The sequence below is a fragment of the Hyperoodon ampullatus genome, assembly GCF_949752795.1.
Source record: "Hyperoodon ampullatus genome assembly, chromosome: 4".
Taxonomy (NCBI): domain Eukaryota; kingdom Metazoa; phylum Chordata; class Mammalia; order Artiodactyla; family Ziphiidae; genus Hyperoodon; species Hyperoodon ampullatus.
Genome location: NC_136917.1, coordinates 29,154,616 through 29,176,223, shown reverse-complemented (window position 1 = coordinate 29,176,223; position 21,608 = coordinate 29,154,616). Strand labels below are relative to the sequence as shown.

The 21,608-nt window shown below is 60.1% G+C and overlaps 1 protein-coding gene across 2 annotated transcripts; it reads left to right on the top strand.

Moving 5' to 3' along the window:
• Positions 1-44: 44 nt before the first annotated feature.
• Positions 45-21,514, top strand: LONP1 (lon peptidase 1, mitochondrial; the record flags this gene model as incomplete). 2 transcript variants are annotated; one of them, XM_079704047.1, is made up of 19 exons in its annotated part: positions 45-168; positions 364-476; positions 3,261-3,349; positions 3,915-4,034; positions 5,896-6,127; positions 7,552-7,613; positions 7,964-8,093; positions 8,482-8,565; positions 10,056-10,276; positions 11,941-12,079; positions 12,810-12,988; positions 15,303-15,390; positions 15,781-15,903; positions 15,986-16,102; positions 18,283-18,423; positions 18,781-18,946; positions 19,723-19,934; positions 20,009-20,173; positions 21,167-21,514. In XM_079704047.1, 19 exons carry the CDS (start codon positions 45-47, stop codon positions 21,341-21,343), a joined length of 2,682 nt encoding a protein of 893 aa, XP_079560173.1. In that variant the 3' UTR covers positions 21,344-21,514. The 2 variants fall into 2 exon arrangements, with proteins under 2 accessions (XP_079560173.1, XP_079560172.1); XM_079704046.1 differs by having other exon boundaries at positions 45-476.
• Between the last annotated feature and the right edge of the window lie 94 nt (positions 21,515-21,608).

Below are 21,608 nucleotides of genomic sequence, written 5' to 3'. Positions count from 1 at the left end.
GCGGAAATGACGCAAGTCCCGCGCGCCGCCAGGATGGCTGGGCTATGGCGGCGGGTGCAGGCTACGTGCGGCTGTGGGGAGCTGCGAGGTGTTGGGCGCTTCGGCGGCCGCTGCTGGCCGCCGCCGGGGGGCGGGTCCCGACTGCGGCCGGAGCTTGGTTGCCCAGAGGCCGGCGGGCCTGCGACGCCTCTCCTCCCTGGGCGCTGGGGGGCCAAGGCCCCGCCGCCGCGGGCCACTGGCGGGGACTTCGGGATGCTAACAACCGCAGCGGCGGCGGCGCCTTCTCGGGCGGCGAGGATGCCTCCGAGGGCGGCGCGGAGGACGGGGCCTCGGGCGTGGGGGGCAGCGCGGGCGGCGGGGAAGGCCCTGTCATAACGGCGCTGACGCCCATGATGATCCCGGACGTATTCCCGCACCTGCCGCTCATCGCCGTTACGCGCAACCCAGTGTTCCCGCGCTTTATCAAGATTGTCGAGGTAATGAGAGCCCCCGCCTTGGCCTCCTTTCCCCCACGTCTGCAAGCTGCGGCTTGGGCTGAGGGATCGCTCAGCACCCTCATGCCTCACAACTTGAAAAAGTTCGAGTCCTAGTTTTCTCACTACTAGTGAACTTGAGGCAGTTTCCGCCCCCTTTCAGATCCCTTCAGGAGAGTTGGATCCAACGAGCTTAGGATTGTCCACTTAACAGTCCTAGTCATAGAAATTCGGTCCCGGGAAAGCTCAGAACAGTCTTGCCACTCGGTTACTTTTCTGCTGGTCTTGGTAAATGTTTTGTGACAGTCTCCCCCAGGGCGGTCTGCCTTCTGGTTAAGAGCCCCTTTGGGATCCGGATTCATTCCTTCCTTAAATTTCTTGAGGTCATGTGCTAGGTACGGTTCTAAGTGTTAGGGATACAGCCCTGAACAAAACGGACACACTTTCCTGCCTTTGGAGCTTAGGTTCCAGCGGGATTCGTAAATTATGGACTGGAAGGCTGTAAGTACTACAGGGGATGATAGACCTAGGGATTGTCCAGGAGTCTTAGGAGGAACATGGCCTAAGGGTGTTCCCAGGGGGTTATTCATTCATTTATTCAGTAGGGTGTTCTTGTTCCCGTGTAGCCGGCTTGAGGATTCAGCAGAACAAGTCAGACACAGCCCCTCTGCCTAAGGAACTTATGTTCTGGTGCAAGAGACAGTAAAGATCTTTTCAGACTAAGAGCCACGGGGTGCGGGGTCGTGCACATGGACCAGGGTGATGTAATAGAAAGCAGCAGGAGTGCAAGGAACTTGAGTTTTTTAATGATGTGGAAACGAGTCCGTGGAGGAGAAGCGTTATCTCTTAACTGTCTAAGCAAGGTCATACAATGAGTCAGCTCTTCATTCACCCTCCAGCCTCTGCCCTCCCTCTCCAGTCTCTCCTGAATAAATCTCAGCGATCCCTTGGAAAGGGAAAGGACGGTACAGAGGGACAGCATTCAGCCAGTGGGGGGTGGGCAGAAGGAGCCCCCTCCACCTCCTCTCCAGCACTGTGACTGTTTGCGTCCGAGCTGCCCTTCCAAGGGCCTTCCCTGATGTTCTGTAGTGGTTACTGGCAGGCCCCAGGGCCGGACCCTGTGGGTTCATATCCTGGTCCCTCCACCCCTCGCTCCGTAACCTTGGGCAAGCTGTTCCTCTGGGCCTCCATTGTCTCATCTGTGAAATGGGCGTAGTAATAGTACCTCATTTCTTAGAGCTGTGATGGGAGGTAAATGAGGTCATGTGTAAAGGCTGCAGAACCGTGCCTGGTGCTCGATACGCCTTCATAAGGAGCGGCTGCTGTTACCCATGTGGTGTGCTTTTGACACGTCAGAAACAAGCCCTGGGGGTCTTTTCTCCATACTTGACCCCCCCAACCCCAGCTGTCCTCTCTACCCTCCCAGGCCCCTGGGGCCAGGATGTTCAGCAGGTATGGTCCCCTCAGCCCCTCAAAGTGGCAGATGCCCCCTGTCCCCAGTGCTTAAGTAGAGACAGGATTCTTCCAAGAGATTCTATGTGTCCACCTAGGGCTAGCCAGGAGGGGTACGTGAGATGCTGCGGGTAGTGTGAGACTGGCATGTGGAACTCGCTTGTGGCATTCCTGTTGCTCTTACTTTATAAATAACGAAAAAGGGGTGCCACCAGAGGGAGGGACAGGTGCTAAGATGCAATGGTCAGCTGTTAGCCAAGGAGAAAGTGGGAGCTCCCAGGGGACCCAATAAGTGTTTCTGAACCTGTTAGCCAAGCTCTGATTACCCTTGATTTGGTAGTTGACGCTGCATGCGGCTAACGTGCCCCAGTGGCGTCTCTCCTTATTAGTGACCTCTTGAGTATAGACCAGTGGCTCTTAATTTGGGGTGGGTCATGTAACCCTCCTGACGGATGTCATGGACCTTTGTTCTGGGGAGAATGCATTTAGAGTGACAGGAATTCCCATACCGTGTGGTCATGGAGTGAGTTAAAACGCTGCTTCTCAGCCGGGTTCCTAGACCAGCAGCCATCACCTGGGAGTCTGCTTGAAGTGCAGACTCTCAGGCCTGCTTCAGCCCTCCCAAATCAGAAACTCCAGGGGTGGGGCCCAGCCATCTGTTTTAAGAAGCCCTCCAGCGAATTCTGACTTGTGCCAAAGTTTGAGGGCCATTAAGTTTAGTTAGAGTCTGGTCTAGGAATTAACACAGGCTTGAAGGAAATCATTTGAGCCCTAAGGACACCTGTGCTCCTCCCTATCAGCTGTTTCCTAGGAAACATCATTAGCCCTCTACCTGCCAATGGAATGACAGGAGAATGTGCTGTGATTGGGGGGGGGGGGGTTGATGATCAATGAATAGGATATAGATGTGATTGGGATATACTTTCCATGAAAATTGCAGGAAATTACCAGCCTGTGGGGTGTGTCACATTTGAATTACGCACATTTACTTTTGTCCTCCCGTAAAGAAAAGCAGAGAGTTGAGATTTTCAAGCCAAGGCATTTCGCCACAGAAACAGCTCTTGAAATTGGATGTGAAATCAGTTTCTTGGTACTGGCCGTTTGTCTCCTTTTAGTTTTCTTTAGGAAGAGGGAAAAACTAAGGAATGCAGATCATCAATACTGCCTGTCCTTTTTTTTTGTTTGTTTGGTTCAGAGGTTCCTGGACCGTGTTGGTTAGTCCTGAATCAGATTAGCACACCCCTAGAGAGTATCACAGAAAACGCTAGAGCTGCTGTCAAAGCGTCAGCTAAAAAGCCTACCCTGCGTTTCACCTTGGGGTCATTGTCATGCTAGGTTAAAAATAAGAAGTTGGTTGAGCTGCTAAGAAGGAAAGTCCGCCTCGCCCAGCCGTATGCCGGCGTCTTTCTAAAGAAAGATGACAAGTAAGTGTAATTTTTCCTTCACTCCTTTGTTGAAGCTGCCCTGGATTGTAGCTCACCGCAGAGCCTGCTCCGTAGAGTAGCCTGGACCTCTGGCTCCTGACCTGAAAGAAACCAAGTCAGACCTCCGGGGGATGAGGCTGAGAGCTGAGCATCCCTTTTCAGTCTGGGCTGAAGACTCTGCCCCAGGCCCTGGGCTTCATGCATGGTCCAGGTGGGGGGAAGCTAACCTTGGGGACCCCTGGTGTTAGGCCAGGGTGAGGCTGCTTCAGAGCAGAGCTAGGCGGGCAGATGCGGGGGCTCCGGGCACATCCACCTCGACTCCAGGTAGGAATGAGTTCCACTTCCAAGTCGGAAGGTGTGTTCTACTCAGGCTCCATAAGAGGAGGTGTGGAGTGGAACCCAGATTCCATCTGGCCCCGTCTGCCTGTATGCAGTGACCCTCGGGCGGCCCAGAGCACCTGTAGGAGCAAGGAGGTCAAGGCCAGGAGGGGTGTTTCTCTTCTCTCTCTTTTCAAGAGAGCCAGAGCATGTGTGCCCATGTTCCTTTGTGTCCCTTCTCCCTCAGCAACGAGTCTGACGTGGTTGAGAGCCTGGATGAGATCTACCATACGGGGACATTTGTCCAGATCCACGAGATGCAGGACCTTGGGGACAAGCTGCGCATGATCGTCATGGGACACAGAAGGTGCGGGAGCCGGAGTTCGTGGGGTGGGGTGGGAAGAGTGGCCTGGGGCGCCCCAGGTTCCAGCACCGACCTGCCCTTCTCGGTCACCGCAGTGACCAGGCCAAAGCTGGAGGTGGACCCCCCCCAGCTTCTCAGAGCCGCTCTGCTTAAGCGGCAGTCTGGGTGGTCAGTGAGAAGGCATTTCTCACGCCCGTTAGTCCAAAAAGCACCACGAAACAGAAGATAGCACGTTGCCTCATGGTTCATGTCTGGGTGTCAGCACGCCTTCCCCCTGGTGCTGGCATCTGCGTCTCCATTCAGCTTGGCAGGTTGGGTTTTTTGTTTTTTGTTTTTCCTGGCTGCACCTTGCAGCTTGCGGGATCTTAGTTCCCGGACCAGGGATCGAACCCGTGCCCCCGGCAGTGGAAGCACGGAGTCTTAACCACTGGACCCCCAGAGAAGTCCAGGTTGCGGTTTTTTACTCAGCCAGTCTACCTCTACCTCCTCTGCCGAAGGGCTTCATAAGGCATTTGCAAGCCCAGTCTAACCCGCTGTATTGTTACGGCTAATTAAGAAAAACCTACATGATCAGCTGGGTTGAAGCTGGAAGAAATGAACGTGTTCGTTTCTTTTCACGTGTTCCAAGGAACATTGGTCTCCCAAGATGAGATGCTTGTCAAAGGTGTCCTGTGATCACAGACATGTGGGAGACGTTTCAGACTCACCAGCCGTTCAGGTCGTAGTGTTCGGAAAAGCTGCTTACTGCAGATGCCCGCTGGTGTTTGTTGACTCGAGAGCCCTTCATCCTTTCCTCTCAGGGAGCCTTTTTCTGTGTCAGCCGGCAGCTCCCCCAGAGCACACCGGGGAAGCGGTCCCGGCCGGCAGCGCTTCCGTGGACTGTCCTGGTGGCGTCCCTGCTGCGCCGAGCCCCCATGCCTGTTTTCACCTGCTTGCGTTAGAGTCTGTTTTAGGGAAGAGGCTGCTCCTTTGTCTCCTGAGAGGATTCATGGCTCAGAAAGAACAGAATAAGATACAACCAAAATCAGTAAAGACGGTGCGGCTACTCACGGCTCTGCTAACCTGCAGGGTGCCTTGAAGAACGAGTCCTGCTGAGTGCTGAGGCCAGGCCGCCCCGGCGTTCACCGAGTCCCAACCTCCTTTTCTCTGTGCATCTTGCTGGTGTCCGCCCGCCACTGAGTCCGCGTCCCCGGTAGCACTCAGGCCTGCTCTCTAAGGGCGGTACTGTTGTTAGGTACCCCGTGTGGCAGAAAAGAGCCAACACGTCACCAAACACCCGGCGCCTGGTGTCTGCCAGGCCCTCGGGTGTGAGCGGAGTAGCCGGCGAGGGGCCCAACTTGGGGAGCCCGCCCCTCGCATGGGGAAAACAGGTCACCAGCTAAATCTGACGGTGGCGGGTGCTTTGGGGTGAAAATGACGATGGATGGGGGGTGGGGTGGGTGTGTGCGCACGTGGGGCTGGACTTCATGTGGAGTGGTTGGGGAGGACCTCAGTGGAGGCGCCCTTGAACCTGGAGCTGAATCTTGTGCAGGAGCCACTGTGTGGTGAGCTGGAGGCCGGGGGAAGGGCAGGCGGAGTCCCTGATGGGCCCCAGAGCACGAGCTGCCACTGGCGTCCTCGTGCCTGGAGGACAGCGGATGTTGGTGTGGGAAGTAACGGACGGCTCGGCTGGAGTCCAGGGGCAGAGGGCCTGCGGGTCTTGGGTTCTGAGACAGCAGCTCCCCTCTCCCCGCCGGCCCTGGTGGCTGCAGGGGCCTGGGCCCAGCGAGCCCTTGTGTCATCAGCACCGCAGAGTGTTGTGGCCGGCAGGACGCCCCCCTTCCCCCCAGCCTCGGTGGCTTCACCTCCTCCTCCCCGTCTTCAGGGTTCACATCAACAGGCAGCTGGAGGTGGAGCCGGAGGAGCCCGAGGGCGAGAACAGGCAGAAGCTGCGCAGGAAGCCGAAGCGGGGCAAGAAGGACGCGGAGGAGGATGGCGGCGCCAGGCAGCAGCTGCAGGTGGTGGTGGAGCCGGAGCCCAGCCCCGCTGGTGAGGTGCTCATGGTGGAGGTGGAGAACGTCGCCCACGAGGACTTCCAGGTCACGGAGGAGGTGAAGGTGAGTGCGCATGGGGGGCAGAGCGCCTCTTCCTCCAGGAGGCCTGGGAGGAGCTGGCGTCGGGAGGGTTGGAAGTGCGCTGCAGCCTTGGCTGCTGTGAAGGAACCGGGTCCTGGCTCCACCTCCCAGGCCCAGGGCTGGGGGAGTGGGCAAGGCACATGTAGCTGGTTCTGTGACCCGTGCTTCGAAGATGGGAAAGAGCCTCTGGCCACCTTGACCCCAAGCCTAGGCTGGCCTGCCTTCTTCTCCATAGCATGGCGAGCCAGCTTTCGAGAGGGTGTCGGGAAATGTCCTTCCACCGTCCTTCTCATGTAGGTTATGGGCAGGGTGACCTGCCTCCAACGGGGAGAGATGAAGAAGAAAGGCAAGGCAGGTGGAAGGCTCCTTGGGTGCACCCGCACCGGGTGTCCTTGGCCTCCCCAAGGGGAACACCAGCTTGGCATAGCTGACAGCTTTGGTCTGAGCCTGGGGTGGGTTCTGAGCTTGGTGGGAAGGAGTGCCACAATCCATTGGTGATGTCTGCTGTGGGCGCTGGAAGGGGCCCGGGGCCGGCTGTTAGCTCCGTGGGGCCCTCCAGAGCAGCTCTGCCAGGGAGAACTTCCCACGTGCTGGATGCATTCTGTGACTGTACCATTCGGCCTCTGTGACTGTTGAGCACTTGACCTGTGGCTGCTGCGATTGTGGAGCAGAACATCTAATTGTATCTCATTTCAACTCAAATGTGAGCAGCGCCTGGTGGCAGCTGTCCTGGGCAGCCCAGCCTTAGTGTTTCCTTGAAGGCTCTCGTCTGGGGGGAGGGGAGGGGAGGGGAGTGGGGAGCTCGGAGCGCACCTGTCCCTCTTGACGCATGCCGTGCAGGCCCTCCAGCTGGCCTGTTCTGGTTCCTTCTACAAAGGTCATCCCAGGCAGATCAGGGACAAACCCATTAACCAGAGACCGGTGGATCACACTGAAAAAGCCCAGCAGTAGTGGCTGCTTGCTTCTTGCCAGCAGTGCCCTGAGCAGAGTGCCAGGTGCCGGGACCTGTGGCCTCTGGAAATGAGGTGCAGGATTTATGCCATAAACTGTGTCCAGTGATCCTGCCGGGAGTGTCACTGGCTTCACTGTGGCGGCAGTGAAGGCAAGAAGGATAGCAATACCTGTGGCACCCATAGCAGAGCCGGCTGGGGCAAGGTTCTGGGGGGGCAGACCTCGAGCCCCTTCTCCCCACCCAGGATGGCTCGTTCTAAGGTCGAGGTTCAGAGTGGTCCACGGAGACAGAGTTGGTTTAGTTTTTGCTCTTGGGTCCTGAGGCCCTGTGACTTGTGAACTGGGGCTCGGCTCCTGGGCCTCTGGGGCCGTCCTTGGCTGGGCTGGGTGGGAGGGGCTCCAGGGCCACAGCCCCCTCTGGTCCCAGTGACCCACGTGGCCTCCCTGCTTGCCAGGCCCTGACGGCGGAGATCGTGAAGACCATCCGGGACATCATCGCCTTGAACCCGCTCTACAGGTTGGTCTCCTGTCTCCTGACGAGGCCAGGCTGGGCCTGTCTGGCTGCTTGTCCTCATTGAGATCCTGGCTGGGCTTGGGGACTGCCTAGCCTCTGAGGGGGGAGCTGCTTCCATCCCAGCAGGGAGGCCCCGGGGCGGGCAGGAGGTTGGAGGGGGCGCAGCCTGCCCGGCCCCGGCTCTCTCGTCATCAGCCAGGTCGGGGGAGGGCATCTCAGGAGGGCTGCTGGATGGCTGCCAGGGTGACTTATGTCTGGGTGTTGGGGCGTTAGTCCCGCTCCAGGATGGGCCACGGCCCAGTGAGGACCATGGCGGTCCCGGTGCTCCGTGGCAGCATCTCCGTCCCTTCCAGAGAGTCTGTGCTGCAGATGATGCAGGCCGGCCACAGGGTGGTGGACAACCCCATCTACCTGAGCGACATGGGCGCCGCGCTAACTGGGGCCGAGTCCCACGAGCTGCAGGACGTCCTGGAGGAGACCAACGTGAGTGCGGCCTCCCCACCTGGCTGCTGTCCTGGGCTCCGGCATTGGGGTGGGTTCACGTTAGCCCGCGTCCTTCTGTGCACGTCTGGCCCCTCGTTCTTGGTAGCGGCTGTGTGGTGTCCCACTGGGCGGCGCCCGTCATTCAGTGGGTGGTGTGTTTGGGTTGCCGCCAGTCTCGTTGTTACGAGCAGCACCTCTGCCAGTGTCCTGGTCCACATGGCCTGCAGACCTGTGGAGTGTGACTGGAGCACTGGGCTTGCTGGGGCAGAGCGTGCGCCTCTCTCGGATTTGGGGAGGCGTGGCCTGTCCACCTGTCCCGGTTCGCGCTCCCTCCCTGCTGCCCCTCCGCACAGATGGCCATCCTCTCACGTCTTCCCTTTCTTGGCAGATTCCCAAGCGGCTGTATAAGGCCCTGTCCCTCCTCAAGAAGGAGTTTGAGCTGAGCAAGCTGCAGCAGCGCCTGGGCCGGGAGGTGAGCGGCGGGGTGGGGCCCCAGCGCCCAGGAGGGTCTCTGCTGCGAGGCCCCGCTCCCCGTCGGGGCTGGGAACCTGTGCGAAAATGTCAAACTGGTGCCAGCAGCTGAGTGCAGAGTGAGAGGTCCTGGGACCCTCCTGACCATTGAGGGGGCCCGGGGGGAAATGCTAGAAATTAGGAGCCAGCCTGGGAGAGGTCGAAAGCTGTTTCCCCAGACTCAGCTGTTGCAGGCCCACCTTCCCAACTGGGCAAACCCATGGACTGCCTGGATTGTCGATTACTTAACATTTTCCAGATTTAACTCACTTTTATCACTTAGTTGTTTTTTTTTTTATTTTTATTGGAGCATAGTTGATTTACAATGTTGTGTTAGTTTCTGCTGTACATCAAAGTGAATCAGTTATATGTATGTATATAGCCACTCTTTTTTAGATTCTTTTCCCATAGAGGCTGTTATAGCACTTAGGTTTTTTTTTTTTTAATGAATGTATTTATTTAATTTTGGCTGCGTTGGGTCTTCGTTGTTGCACCTGGGCTTTTCTCTAGTTGCGGCGAGCGGGGGCTACTCTTCGTGGTGGTGCATGGGCTTCTCATTGTGGTGGCTTCTTTTGTTGCAGAACGCGGGCTTCAGTAGTTGTGTCTCGCGGGCTCTAGAGCGCAGGCTCAGTAGTTGTGGCGCATGGGCTTAGTTGCTCCGTGGCATGTGGGATCTTCCCAGACCAGGGCTCAAACCCGTGTCTCCTGCATTGGCAGGCAGATTCTTAATCACTGTGCCACCAGGGAAGCCCTCACTTAGTTTTTACGTTAGGAAAAAAATTCGTATATTTTATTTATTTATTTTTAAATATTTATTTATTTGGTTGCTCCAGGCCTTAGTTGCAGCAGGCAGGCTCCTTAGTTGTGGCTCTTAGCCTCGTTAGTTGCGGCTCGCCAGCTCCTTAGTTGTGGCAGGCGGGCTCCTTAGTTGCAGCTTGGCTTACCGGCGAACTCGTAGTTGCGGCATGCATGTGGGATCTAGTTTCCTGACCAGGGATCAAACCCGGGCCCTCTGCATTGGGAGCGCAGAGTTTTTAACCACTGTGCCACCAGGAAAATCTCTTGTATCATATCGTTAATTGGAAAAGCCACTAGGCAGCTGTCACATGCAAGGGCACTAGGCGGGCGCCGATGCTGACCTAGGGCCCTGAGCCCGCGTCCTGCTGTTCCAGCTGTTAGAGGGAGCGTGGCACCCCTTTGATTAACGTGGCGGACACGCTGGCATCAGGCCCAGCTTTTCCTGGTCGTAACCAGGATTGAAGGGCGGATCCCTTCCTCCCCTGGAATTCGGTGTTACTTCTCGCGAGGCCCATGACCAGGAGGACTTAGGGTGGAACGTGGGGGAAATCGGAGCCTGGGTGCCCTGAGTTTCTCTCCCATGTCCTGAGGAAGCAGCAGGCCCACCCTGGGCTGTGTCCCCTCTGCTCTGACAGCGGCTTCTGGGCCCTGCAGGTGGAGGAGAAGATCAAGCAGACGCACCGCAAGTACCTGCTGCAGGAGCAGCTGAAGATCATCAAGAAGGAGCTGGGCCTGGAGAAGGACGACAAGGACGCCATCGAGGAGAAGTTCCGCGAGCGGCTGAAGGAGCTCGTGGTGCCCAAGCATGTCATGGACGTGGTGGACGAGGAGCTGAGCAAGCTGGGCCTGCTGGACAACCACTCCTCCGAGTTCAAGTGAGCGCCGGGGGAGGCTGGGCATCTGACTGGGGTCCCTGGGAAGCCAGGAGGGTGGGCCCCTCATGCATGTGCTGGTCACGGTGGGTGTCCATCCTCTCGTATCGCCCCTGTGCGGGCCGTGTCTCTGTTGCCCCTGTTTCACAGATGAGGGAGTCGAGGCTTGGAGAAGTTACATCAGTGCCCCTGCCTCTGGGCTGGCAGATGGGGACAGGGATTTGGGGACAGGGATTTGAAGCCAGGGACATCTGGCTCTAAGCCAGTGCCACCAGTCAGGACCAGGAGTCCCCAGGGCCATTGCCCCAAGGTCACCCCCTCCCCTGGCCTCCCTCTGGCGGCTTTGAGAGTCAGCCAGGAAACAAGCGTCTTCCTGGGGCCCTGGCCTTGCCCGGCGAGTGTTGTCCTGTGCACACTGGCTAGGGATCGGGACCCCGTGGGATGCTTCTGGCTCTGCCCGCAGCCCAGGCCTGGGCGTTGCTCTGGGGAGGCCCCCCGGTTCCAGCTTCCATCCCACTAGCTCATAGGGAGGATCTGAGCGGGCCTGCAGCACCGGACCCTCCCGGGCTGCTGGGTCAGGCCCCTCTCTGGCTCAGGGTGTCTAGGGAAGGTTGGTCTCTTTGCACGAGGACCCTGGGAGACGCTGGTTGCCCCGGACGCCACAGGCCTCCCCACCAGAGACGCCCCCAGCTCCTCTCCCGGGGCAGTGAGTGCGCTTCCCACACCGACGTCAGGGTGACCACACGCTTAGTCCCTTAGAACATCACAGACTCATGTCGCGGTCTGGAGGCAGTGGCCCTCACGTCTGGTGTGGTGGGCAGGACGGGCTCCTTCTGGAGGCTCTGGGGAAACTCTGTCTCCAGCCTTTTCAGTTTCTCGGAAATGTTCCATGGCTCCCGGCCCTTCCTCCATCTTCCGAGCACGTCACTCCAGCCTCTGCTTCTGTTGTCCGCCTCGCCTCTTCCTCTGACCTCCCTGCCTCCTCCTTATCAGGCCCTTTGTGAGGGGCGCCTCTGTCCCTGGGTGCACAGCCCTCGGCTTGGGGTCACGCTCCAGGCCTCAGTTTCCCCACTTGCCCTCATCAGGTTGTCCCTCCCCCATCCTACTCGCTGGCCCCTCCTGTGCTGTGGGACCCTGAGCCAGCCCCATGCTCGCAGAGTCTCTGGTCTGGAAAGCAAATGTAGCCCTTGTGCCAGGAACTACACCCATACAGGCAGACCTCGGGGACACCATGGGTTGGTTTCATAGCAAAAAAGCGAGTCGCATGAAGTTTCTTGGTTTCCCTATTCCTGTAAAAGTTAGTTCACGCTCTACTGTAGTCTTTTAAGTGTGCGGTTGCGTTATGTATAAAAAAAGACAACGTATATGCCTTTATTAAAAAGTACTTTATTGCTAAGACGACCGTCACCTGACAAGGCACGGTTACCACAAACCTTCAAGGTGTAAAACACGTGGTGTCCACCTAGCACGGTAGGCGAGGCGTGGCTGCACCGTGCTGGGAGTGGGGCAGGCCAGGCTGGGCCGGCTTCTCAGGGCAGTTCGGGCCCCAGCTGACACTTGGTGTAGTTCTCACATCGGGTGCGTGGGTCCCAGTGCTGTGGATGTACGGAGCGGGGTTCGGGCAGCTCACTGGGCCTGCTCACCGGCTCTTGTCTGTTCTGTGGCAGCGTCACCCGCAACTACCTGGACTGGCTGACGTCCATCCCATGGGGCAAGTACAGCGACGAGAACCTGGACCTGTCCCGGGCCCAGGCGGTGCTGGAGGAGGACCACTATGGGATGGAGGATGTCAAAAAGCGCATCCTGGTGAGGCTCGGCTGCCCGCCTTCCCCGGGGGGCCATGTCCGCACCCCCCGCTCGTGTGCGGGGCACCGGCCGAGCTCTGAGAGGCAGCGGCCGTCGTGTCTGGATCTGCGAGGGTGGCGGGGGCCTTGGGGCCTGGGAGCCAGGACTCCCCCTGTGCGGTGGGGGAAACCCAGGGGAGCTCCCTGGAGAACCTGGGGGTCTGGGGGGCGCTTGGCTGGGCCAAGGCTGGTGTGGGGTCAGCAGGGGCCGAGGAGGGTGAGGGATGGAGGGGCCCAGCCAGAGGGACCGGGGTTGGAGTGGCTTGGAGGTGTTAGGGGCCATCCAGGCCCACCTGCCCGCTCCAGGGGGGCTCACGGGTTCCCCAGGGGGATAAAAATTGTGCTCGCGATAGGAGGAGACGAGGGCCAGAGGCGTCTGGCTGAGAGCGGGTGGGCCGGTGGGGAGAGAGGACGCTGTGATCCAGGTGGGGAGCTGCTGGGTGGGCCTGGCATTGGGGTCACCCAGAGTCCGTCACCCGCGTCCCCTTGCCGCCTGCTCGGCCTGTTGGTGCCACAGGCTGTCCTTCCTGTGTCAAATGATAGTCCAGTCAGCTCGGCCCCTCTGGGTCAGGCCCTGTCCCTTCTCGCAGCCCCAGATGCCTGGACGGTGGGGAGGCTCAGGCCCGGCGGGGGCCCTTGCCCTGTGGAAAGGGCAGCGCTGTCTCACGGGGTCCTCCTACCTCTGCCCGCAGGAATTCATTGCTGTCAGCCAGCTTCGGGCGTCGACCCAGGGCAAGATCCTCTGCTTCTACGGTCCCCCAGGTGTGGGCAAGACCAGCATCGCCCGCTCCATCGCCCGGGCCCTGAACCGCGAGTACTTCCGTTTCAGCGTCGGGGGCATGACGGACGTGGCCGAAATCAAGGGGCACAGGTTGGCCCAGCCCCTCCCCCTCGGGGCTCACCCTGCCTCCCATCAGCCTTCCTTCTCCTGGGTCTGTTCCTACTCTGTAGCGTGATGGTGGCAGGCAGCAAACCCCGCTCACGCTGGAATAGGTAACTGAAAAGTCAGCATGTCCATCTGACGTCAGGTCTGGCTCAGTCCAGGTGCTTAAAAACCTCGGATCAAATTGGATCAAAATCTCGGCCTCTCAACCACTGGAAAGGCCTCTCGGCCAGGCTGTCCGCAGACGGCCCCCCGGTTCCAGGTTCCATCCCACCAGCTCAGCACCCCGCACCCCGGCAACACTGGCCGCAGGCCCGGGGACTGGGGACTAGAGTGGGAGGTGAGATGGTCTCCCCAGTGAGGCCTCAGCACCTGTCTTGGTTCTTGCCTCCCTTGTCAGGCCCAGAGCGGGGCTGGCATCCCCTGTGTGCAGGCTCTGACAGCCACCTGGCCTGTGCGTGGTGTCCTTCTGTGGGACATTAAGGGTGTTGGTTCCGGGGCTTCCCGCCACGCTGGCTTCCGCAGAGGGTGGTTTTTTGAAAAGCCTCGGTGAGACACAAGTGCAGTGGGTACACGAGTGTCTGTTCCGAGTTGGCCATGCATTTCCATCCTGTAGTGTCCAAAGAAGGTTTAAATCTGTGTTTAAAAGTTACTTTTCTGGCTTTTCTAAAAGCACGGACAGTTCTGGGTACCAGGGTTCACAGGCCCTCCTGGCAGCAATGCTCCAGAGCCGGGCCGCCCGCTGGGCAGGGTGCAAGCACCCCAGTCTGCTGCAGCCCCCCTCCACTCCTGGCTCTCTTGAGTCCCCTGGACGGTGGCCAGTCTCCAGACCTCCCCAGCCCGGAGCCCGGTGTGAGCTCCAGGGGTTTGGAGAAGGGAGCCGGAGCATGGTAGGGCCTGGGTGAGGGTCAGGAGGGGACGAGGCCGGCACAGCCTTGGGGGCGGGGTCACTGGGAGGCCTGCAGGCTGGAATGGTGCAGGCGTGCCCGGGAGCTGCGTTCTGAGCTGGGAGGTGCACCAGGATGGAGGTGGAGGGGTTGGGGGCAGAGAGGGAGGCAGAGGCAGAGCCGGGCCCTGGTTCAGGAAGGACAGGGAGCTGCAGACCAGCACCATGTGCTGGAGTTTCTAAACAAACACAGGAGGTCTGTGACGCTGGTGGTGAGCCATCGGGGAAAGGGCACCCAGCAGGGTGCGAGCAGGTGAGCGTTCTGTGCTGCTGTTGATCTAGGGACAGGGAATTGACTGCTGTTATACTGGTTGACAGCCAAATCCTCCTCTGCCCACAGCCCTCCAGGGCTCCCACCTCCCTCGGGTTAAAGCCCAAGTCCTCCCCGTGGGCCCTGCACGACCTGCCCCGTCCCCTCCCTGCCCTCCCCTCCTCCCTCTCACCCGCTCGCCCACTCTGCTCCAGACATATGGGCCTCCTCACTGTTCCTCCAACACACCAGGCACGGTGGTGCCCCAGGGCGTTTGCACGGGTTGTGCCCTCTGCCTGGAATGCCCCTCCCCCAGACACCCATGTGGCTCCCCCTCACCTCCTCTGCTTGTAGCCTTTCCCTAAGATGTTCTTTATCTCTTCCTTAAAATACTGCCTCACCCTCAAAGTGGCGTTCCAGATCCCCCATGCCTTCTTTTCTTCTTTGTCGCAGATACGAAGTCTTTCGTACCTTGTGATTTTCTCCTCTGCGTGGTTTGTGGTCTGTCTGCCCAGCTGGGCCTTAGCTCACAGCACTGGACTCATGTCTGGTTTCCTAAGAATGCCAGGCAGGCACCTGCAGCCGAACTGGGCAGACAAGTAGGCTCTCAGGAAACACTCCTGAAAGGACATGCCAGCTGGGGCCGGGCCCTGGGCCTGGTGACCCTGAGGCCCAAGGACCCAGGCGTGGGGGATGTTCCTGCCGCAGGCCCTGGCTGCTCCCTGCCCCTCTCCTTCTGTTGGATCGGGCAATGCCGGCTGGGTTTTGCCGTCTGGATAGGAGGTGCTGGCTAGCGGGAAGAGTCTGAGTGAGACTTGGCTGTGAATCTGACCCCCGCCCTGAGCCTGAGCTGGGGGAGCACGTTGACAGCCCAGCACTTGGGACCATTACGCCGTCAGGGTGGCCCAGTGCTCTGCCCGCCTGCACAGTGCGGAAGCATTTATCCTTCGCCGGGGCCACGCTGTGTGCGTCTCCCTGTGTCTCCTCTGGGCTGCCTTGGAAGGCATGTGGTGATCCCGCAGCTCCAGGGGAGCTGGGCCTTGGGCGCCAGTGTGGCTAGCCCAGGTGCCGGGGCACCGACCGCCCCGCTGTGCCCTGTTCCACAGGCGGACGTACGTGGGCGCCATGCCCGGCAAGATCATCCAGTGCCTGAAGAAGACCAAGACGGAGAACCCCCTGGTTCTGATAGACGAGGTGGGTGTGGCCTGAGGGCTGGGCCCTGGCTGGGCTCATACCCTTCCCTGAGGTTGGACGTGGCCCCTGGGCCTTCCTGGCCCACAGCTCCAGGCGGCCCTGACCAGACGGAGTCTGTGTTCAAGGTGAAACTGTGGCCCCCTGTGGTTTCCATGGTGCCTGAGTCACTGTGGGCGGCCTTGTTGCAGCCGGCTGTCTCATGACACCGGCCCCCTCCTGCCCTGGAGGACCTGGTCCCTGCCCATGGCCACACAGTCAGGCCAGCCCTCCTGCTCCGGGCTTCCCTAGCCCCAACCCCCAGTGGTCTGGTCTCCCGCTGGGGTGTCTGGCAAGCGGGTGCTGGGGGAGGACAAGGGGCTAACACCTGCCCGCCCCCTGCTGCCCCTTCAGGTGGACAAGATTGGCCGGGGCTACCAGGGGGACCCCTCGTCAGCACTGCTCGAGCTGCTGGACCCTGAGCAGAATGCAAACTTCCTGGACCACTACCTGGACGTGCCTGTGGACTTGTCCAAGGTGCGTGTCCCACCCGGGGGCTGGGCCAGTGGGGAGAGTCCAGACGCCCCATCCTACCGCACCTCACTGCTGCCTCCCCCAGGTGCTGTTCATCTGCACGGCCAACATCACCGAGACCATCCCAGAGCCGCTGCGGGACCGGATGGAGATGATCAACGTGTCGGGCTACGTGGCCCAGGAGAAGCTCGCCATCGCAGAGGTAAGGCGGCCCCGCTGGCCCGGCCCTGGGGAGGGGCACTCCGCGGCCACTTGGGCTCAGGAAATATCCGAGTGCCCACTAGGTGCCAGGCCCTTAACCGGAGCTAGGGGTGCAACCCGCAGATCCTGTTCGGGGGCTCCCGAGCCAGGAGGAGACAGACAGATGGACAGGATCTGCCCGTGTAGTGTGATTACAAGACACGGACAACACCAAGGCGGGGGTTCGGGGGCTCCCCACCCCAACCAGTTGTCAGCCAAGGGTCTTACGATTCAGTGCAGTTCTGACACTACCCACCCGGAAACAGCATCAGACCCCAGGTTCAGGGCTCAGACCAAAGCACTGCCCCCACTTTGGATGTCAGCCCCCAAGTCCCTGGCCGCTCTTACTTTAGACTGACTGGGTATAAATCGGGGGTTCCCACGGCCCCCTCCTCGGTTTGATAATTTGCTGGAACAGCCTACAGAACTCAGGAAGACAAGAGTTTTACTTACTGTTACCAGTTTATTTATAAAGGATACAACTAGGGAGCAGCCAAAACAGAGACTCCTGGGGCAGGTGTGGGGAAGGGCCCATTACTAGGCACGGTTGACTGGATGATTGATTGCATCATTGGTCACTGGTGATTAGCTCCCCTCCCTGGGGGCTGAGGGTGGGGCTGAAAGTTCTGTCCCTCCAGTCCCTTGGTTGGTTCCTCTGGCCACCAGCCCCCATCCAGCTACGCTAATGATCACTTCTTGAAAGGGGCTTCTTGTGAATAAGAAAGGATGCGTGCCTCTCCTCCCTGTCACTCAGGAAATTCCAAGCGTCTTAGAATCGCTTGTGCAGGGAATTGGGGCCAAAGACCCAAGATGTATTTCTTGTTATAATCACAGGCAGTAGAACAAGAGCAAGGAAAGACACTCTGTGAGCACAGTGCTGAAGGTAACACAACCCCACCCTGGCCTTCAGGGCCCAGCACTGTCTTGGGGTTGTGAGTTCAGCTCTGACAGTAAGTTACCCCTTGAGTTGCCCCGCTGCCTCGTGGTCACGCACCATGGCCGGTGTCGTGCCGGGTCAGTAACGGCTGTGGGTGCGAGAGTGAGGCTGCTGTCCATCTACCCACCAGCCGTGCTTCCCCGGGTTATGGGACTGCCTACCTGGGCTTTCCTGGGCCCAGGGTCCCCCGGGATGCGGGCCTCTTTCTGCATTTCTATTTGTAAGAAAGCTCTTCCTGGGCTGGTGGGATCCTTCCCTTTTCCTGGTGCCCGGGTGTGTGCGGTGCTTTACTAGCCTGCAGTCAGTCAGGGGAGAGCCGGATTTCCTTTCCAGAGGGCTCGAATTCCTGATACAGTGTTTTCTTTCCAGAGAGGGCTTTAGTGCATCTTGTCCCCTTGAGCCCTTCGCAGCCCTGTGACAGGTGCAGGCTTGCAGTCTTCTGCATCCCCTGGGGGGTGGGAGGCGAGGAAGAGGAGCTCTTGGCTGGGGTGGTCGAAGGGGTACTGGGACTCCCCGTCACTTCCCCTGTACCCCAGCAGCCTGGACACTCGACCAGGCAGAGGAGGGGCAGGCTTGGGGGTGTGGGTGGAGGGGTTCCTTCAAACCCCTGAAGGGACAGCAGGAGGCCCACGAGGGCTTTGGGACGCTTCTGCCCCGCAGTCAGTGCTCAGGACTGCTCAGACTCCACTGATCGCTGTGCGGCAGGGGTGGTGCTGGGCCCGGAGTGACCCTGGAGCCTCTGACCTGCTCCCCATCCCCACCTGCTCTGTGCAGTGGTCACATAACCTGTCTCTGTATGAGGAGGAAGTCGGGGGGTTCAAGGAGGCCTTCCTGGAGGAAGAGGCAGCTAAGATGAGCCTTGGGAGCACATGGAGGCGGCAGGCCGGGCATCTGCAGGTCCTAGGCCCACCGTTCAGGATCCTGGCACCTGCCGGGCTCTCTCCCTGGACACTCTGCCACCCCCTCCTGGCCCTGCTGGCTCTCCTCCCTTCAGGTCTCGGCTTAGGTGTGGTCCAGGAGCAGCCGCCCCTCACACCCTCTGCTGAATGGCCCCCAGCTATCCCCGGGGAGAGGGGCTCCCCGGGGCAGGCCCAGGGTCTACCTCGGTGACCTCGTTTACCCGGCCAGGGGTCTTTGGAAGGGTGGGCAGGGGCCACGGGAGAGGCCCTGGGGGTGCTGATGGCGGCTCTCCTCCTCCCTGGCAGCAGTACCTGGTGCCTCAGGCCCGCGCCCAGTGTGGCCTGGACGAGAGCAAGGCCACATTGTCATCAGACGTGCTCGCCCTCCTCATCAAGCATTACTGCCGGGAGAGCGGCGTCCGCAACCTGCAGAAGCAGGTGGAGAAGGTGAGCCCGCCTGGCCGGCGGCAGAGGAACACATGCTGTCTGAGTGCACTCACAGCAGGTGCCTGGGGGAGTCACAGCCACAGACAGGAAGTAGATGGTGGGGCTGGGGAGGCAGTGTTTAATCAGGACAGAGTTTCAGTTTGGGAAGGTAAAAGTTCTAGAGGGATGGTTGGACACCAGTGCAAGTGCACTTCCTGCCACTGAGCTGTACACTTAAAAATGGTTAAGATGGTTTTAGGTCACATGTACTTTATCACAACTGTAAAAAATTAAACGCAGGTGGAGGAGAGTTGGGGGCAGGGGGTGGGGGGCTGGTTCTGTGGCCCGGCCACCCGCCAGCCCGCTGCATCCACACAGGTGTTACGAAAGTCCGCCTACAAGATCGTCAGCGGCGAGGCCGAGTTTGTGGAGGTAACGCCGGAGAACCTGCATGACTTCGTGGGGAAGCCGGTGTTCACGGTGGAGCGCATGTACGACGTGACACCTCCTGGCGTGGCCATGGGCCTGGCCTGGACTGCCATGGGTGAGTGGCCTGCGCTAGAGCAAGGCAGCGCCGGGGGCTCTGCACGTCCCTGTGGTCGTCTGTCCCTCAGTAGAGGTGGGCGCCCTCTCCACTGGGGGGCGGGGTGCAGTGAGGCCAGGGGACCATCAGGGACGATGGGACCGCGAGGTGGCAGCAGTGCCCCGTGAGCTTTCTTTGGGCTCGTGGTTTTCAGGTTTGCCTGAAAGACAGCCCTTCACAGCACGAGACCCTGTCGCCTGGGGGGCCACCACCCAGTGGGGGAGAAGGGTCCGAGGGGCTTCCTGTCCAGGCGACGTGGCTCAGCCCACCCGCACTGGGGATGCTGGGTCTGGGAGCTACAAGGGCGGAGGGGGAGCGGCTCGAGGTCTGTGTAGCAGGCAGGGTTGGGTGCGGTCCTGGGGGCGGGGCACAGAGGAGGCAGAGCCTCTGCTGATTGATTTGGGCTGCACTGAGGAACTGCACGGGAGGACGCGAGCTTGGCACCGGCAGGCTCTGTGCCGCGGGCAGGTAGAACGTGGAGGCCCAGCACAGAGATCGTCTTCAGGTTTTCACGTAACCCGGTCCCCGCAGATGGATCTGCTGCCCCGAGGAGGTGACTGCGGGGACAGTGCGGGCACTGAGGTGTGAGGGATGAGAAGGCTCTAGGCTGGGATGAGCCAGGGAAGGGACGGTGAGGGGTGTCCCATCACTGGGGACGAGGGTGAGGACGTGGCGGGAGCCGCCGTCCAGGAGTCTGAGGCATCCTGGGCTCATGGGCTCTGCCCTCGGTTCCCCAGGAGGCTCCACGCTATTTGTTGAGACGTCCCTGAGGCGGCCGCGTGATAGCAAGGGGGACAAGGACGGGAGCCTGGAGGTTACAGGCCAGCTGGGGGAGGTGATGAAGGAGAGCGCCCGCATCGCCTACACCTTCGCCAGGGCCTTCCTGATGCGGTACGACCCCACCAACGAGTACCTGGTGACCTCGCACATCCACCTGCATGTGCCTGAGGTGAGGCTGGACCCGTGCCCACGCCCCACGCCCACCACCTGGCAGCACCTGCCCACCAGCCTGTCTCCCCCCAGGGTGCCACCCCCAAGGATGGCCCGAGTGCTGGCTGCACCATTGTCACGGCCCTGCTCTCCCTGGCTCTGGACCGGCCGGTACGGCAGAACCTGGCCATGACAGGCGAGGTCTCCCTCACAGGCAAGGTCCTGCCTGTGGGAGGCATCAAGGAGAAGACCATTGCGGTGAGTGTCCTGCGTGATAGCGCACAGCCGTCGTTCATGTCAGGGCTAACACCGCCAGGCGAGAATGACAGGCCCATTTTTCAGAAGGGGAAAGTGAGGCTCAGCGGGTATGGGATCTGGATCTGCCTGGCCTGGAACCCCTGCTGAGCTGACTGCCTAGCTGCCCCTCCCTCCACAGTGCTTCTCAGCCTTCTCAGCCCTCATCTAAGCTCCTCAGGGATCAGAGTAGGGTCTCCTGCTTCCTCGCTGCCCACGTGGCCCAGCACTGAGACCTGGGGGTGCAGGAGAGGCTGGAGGAGCAAGGCTTGGGCACTGCGGGTGGACAGAGGGCCCAGTGTCTCACTGGGCGTGCTGTAGGTTTGACTGTGGTGGATGGGGGTCCCCCCAAGCTCCTGGCAGTGCCCCAGTCTCTCTCACCTGAGCCCCCAGGCCTCTCCCTGTCTACCTCAAAGGGACCGCAGCCCCAGCTGCCCACAGGGAGGGGCTCCCGTGATAGGGACACCCAGGCAAGGTGTGTGGGAGGCTCTCTGCACCTTGCTTTCCTCTCTTGCAAAGTGGGAGGTTCAGCGAGTCACTGCGTGCTGTCCCTAGAGCAACACATGGTGACCCTTGTCCACCAAGGGGCAGAGTCAGGCTGAGGGACAGCAGCTCAGAGGCCCTGGGCACGTGGCAGTCTTCAGTTCCTGTGCATTTTTAGGTGCCAGACCTCTAAATGTAAAGCAGCGGGTACTGATTAATCCCAGAAACCATGGACCTCATAATTCCTGTATTTCCAGACACCTTTGGGGGTGGGGAGAGCCTCTGGGGTGACAGCACACCAGAAGAGGCCTGGGTTCCTGCTGCCAAGCTACTGGAACAGAGGCTGGGTGATGTTACCTTGGGCCTCAGTTTCCTCATCTGGGTGAGGCAGGGTGGGCACTGGAAACCTGGCTCCATGCCCAGCCCTCTCCTCCCTCCCACACTGACCTGCTGACCCCCCCCCACCCATTCCAGGCCAAGCGTGCCGGAGTGACATGCATCATCCTGCCAACCGAGAACAAGAAGGATTTCTACGACCTGGCGGCCTTCATCACCGAGGGCCTGGAGGTGCACTTCGTGGAGCACTACCGCGAGATCTTCAACATCGCCTTCCCTGAGGAGCAGGCCGAGGCCCTGGCTGTGGAGCGGTGACGCCGGCTCCGGGCACTGCAGGCACCGCTGGGCCCGCCGGGGCTGGAACCGCGCTCGGGGGAGAGGCTCCAGGCAGCTGAGCCACAGGAAGCTCCGGAGAGGCCTGGAGCCCGACCTCAATCATGGCTTAATCACTGACTATTTAATTATGATTAAAAGCCGTTTCCAGTACTGCCTGGTTGGCTGTGGCTTCTTTCTGTGCTCACCACCCTGCCCGTCACCAAGGTGCCCAGGGACACGTGTGCCCCAGCAGATGGGCCCCCCC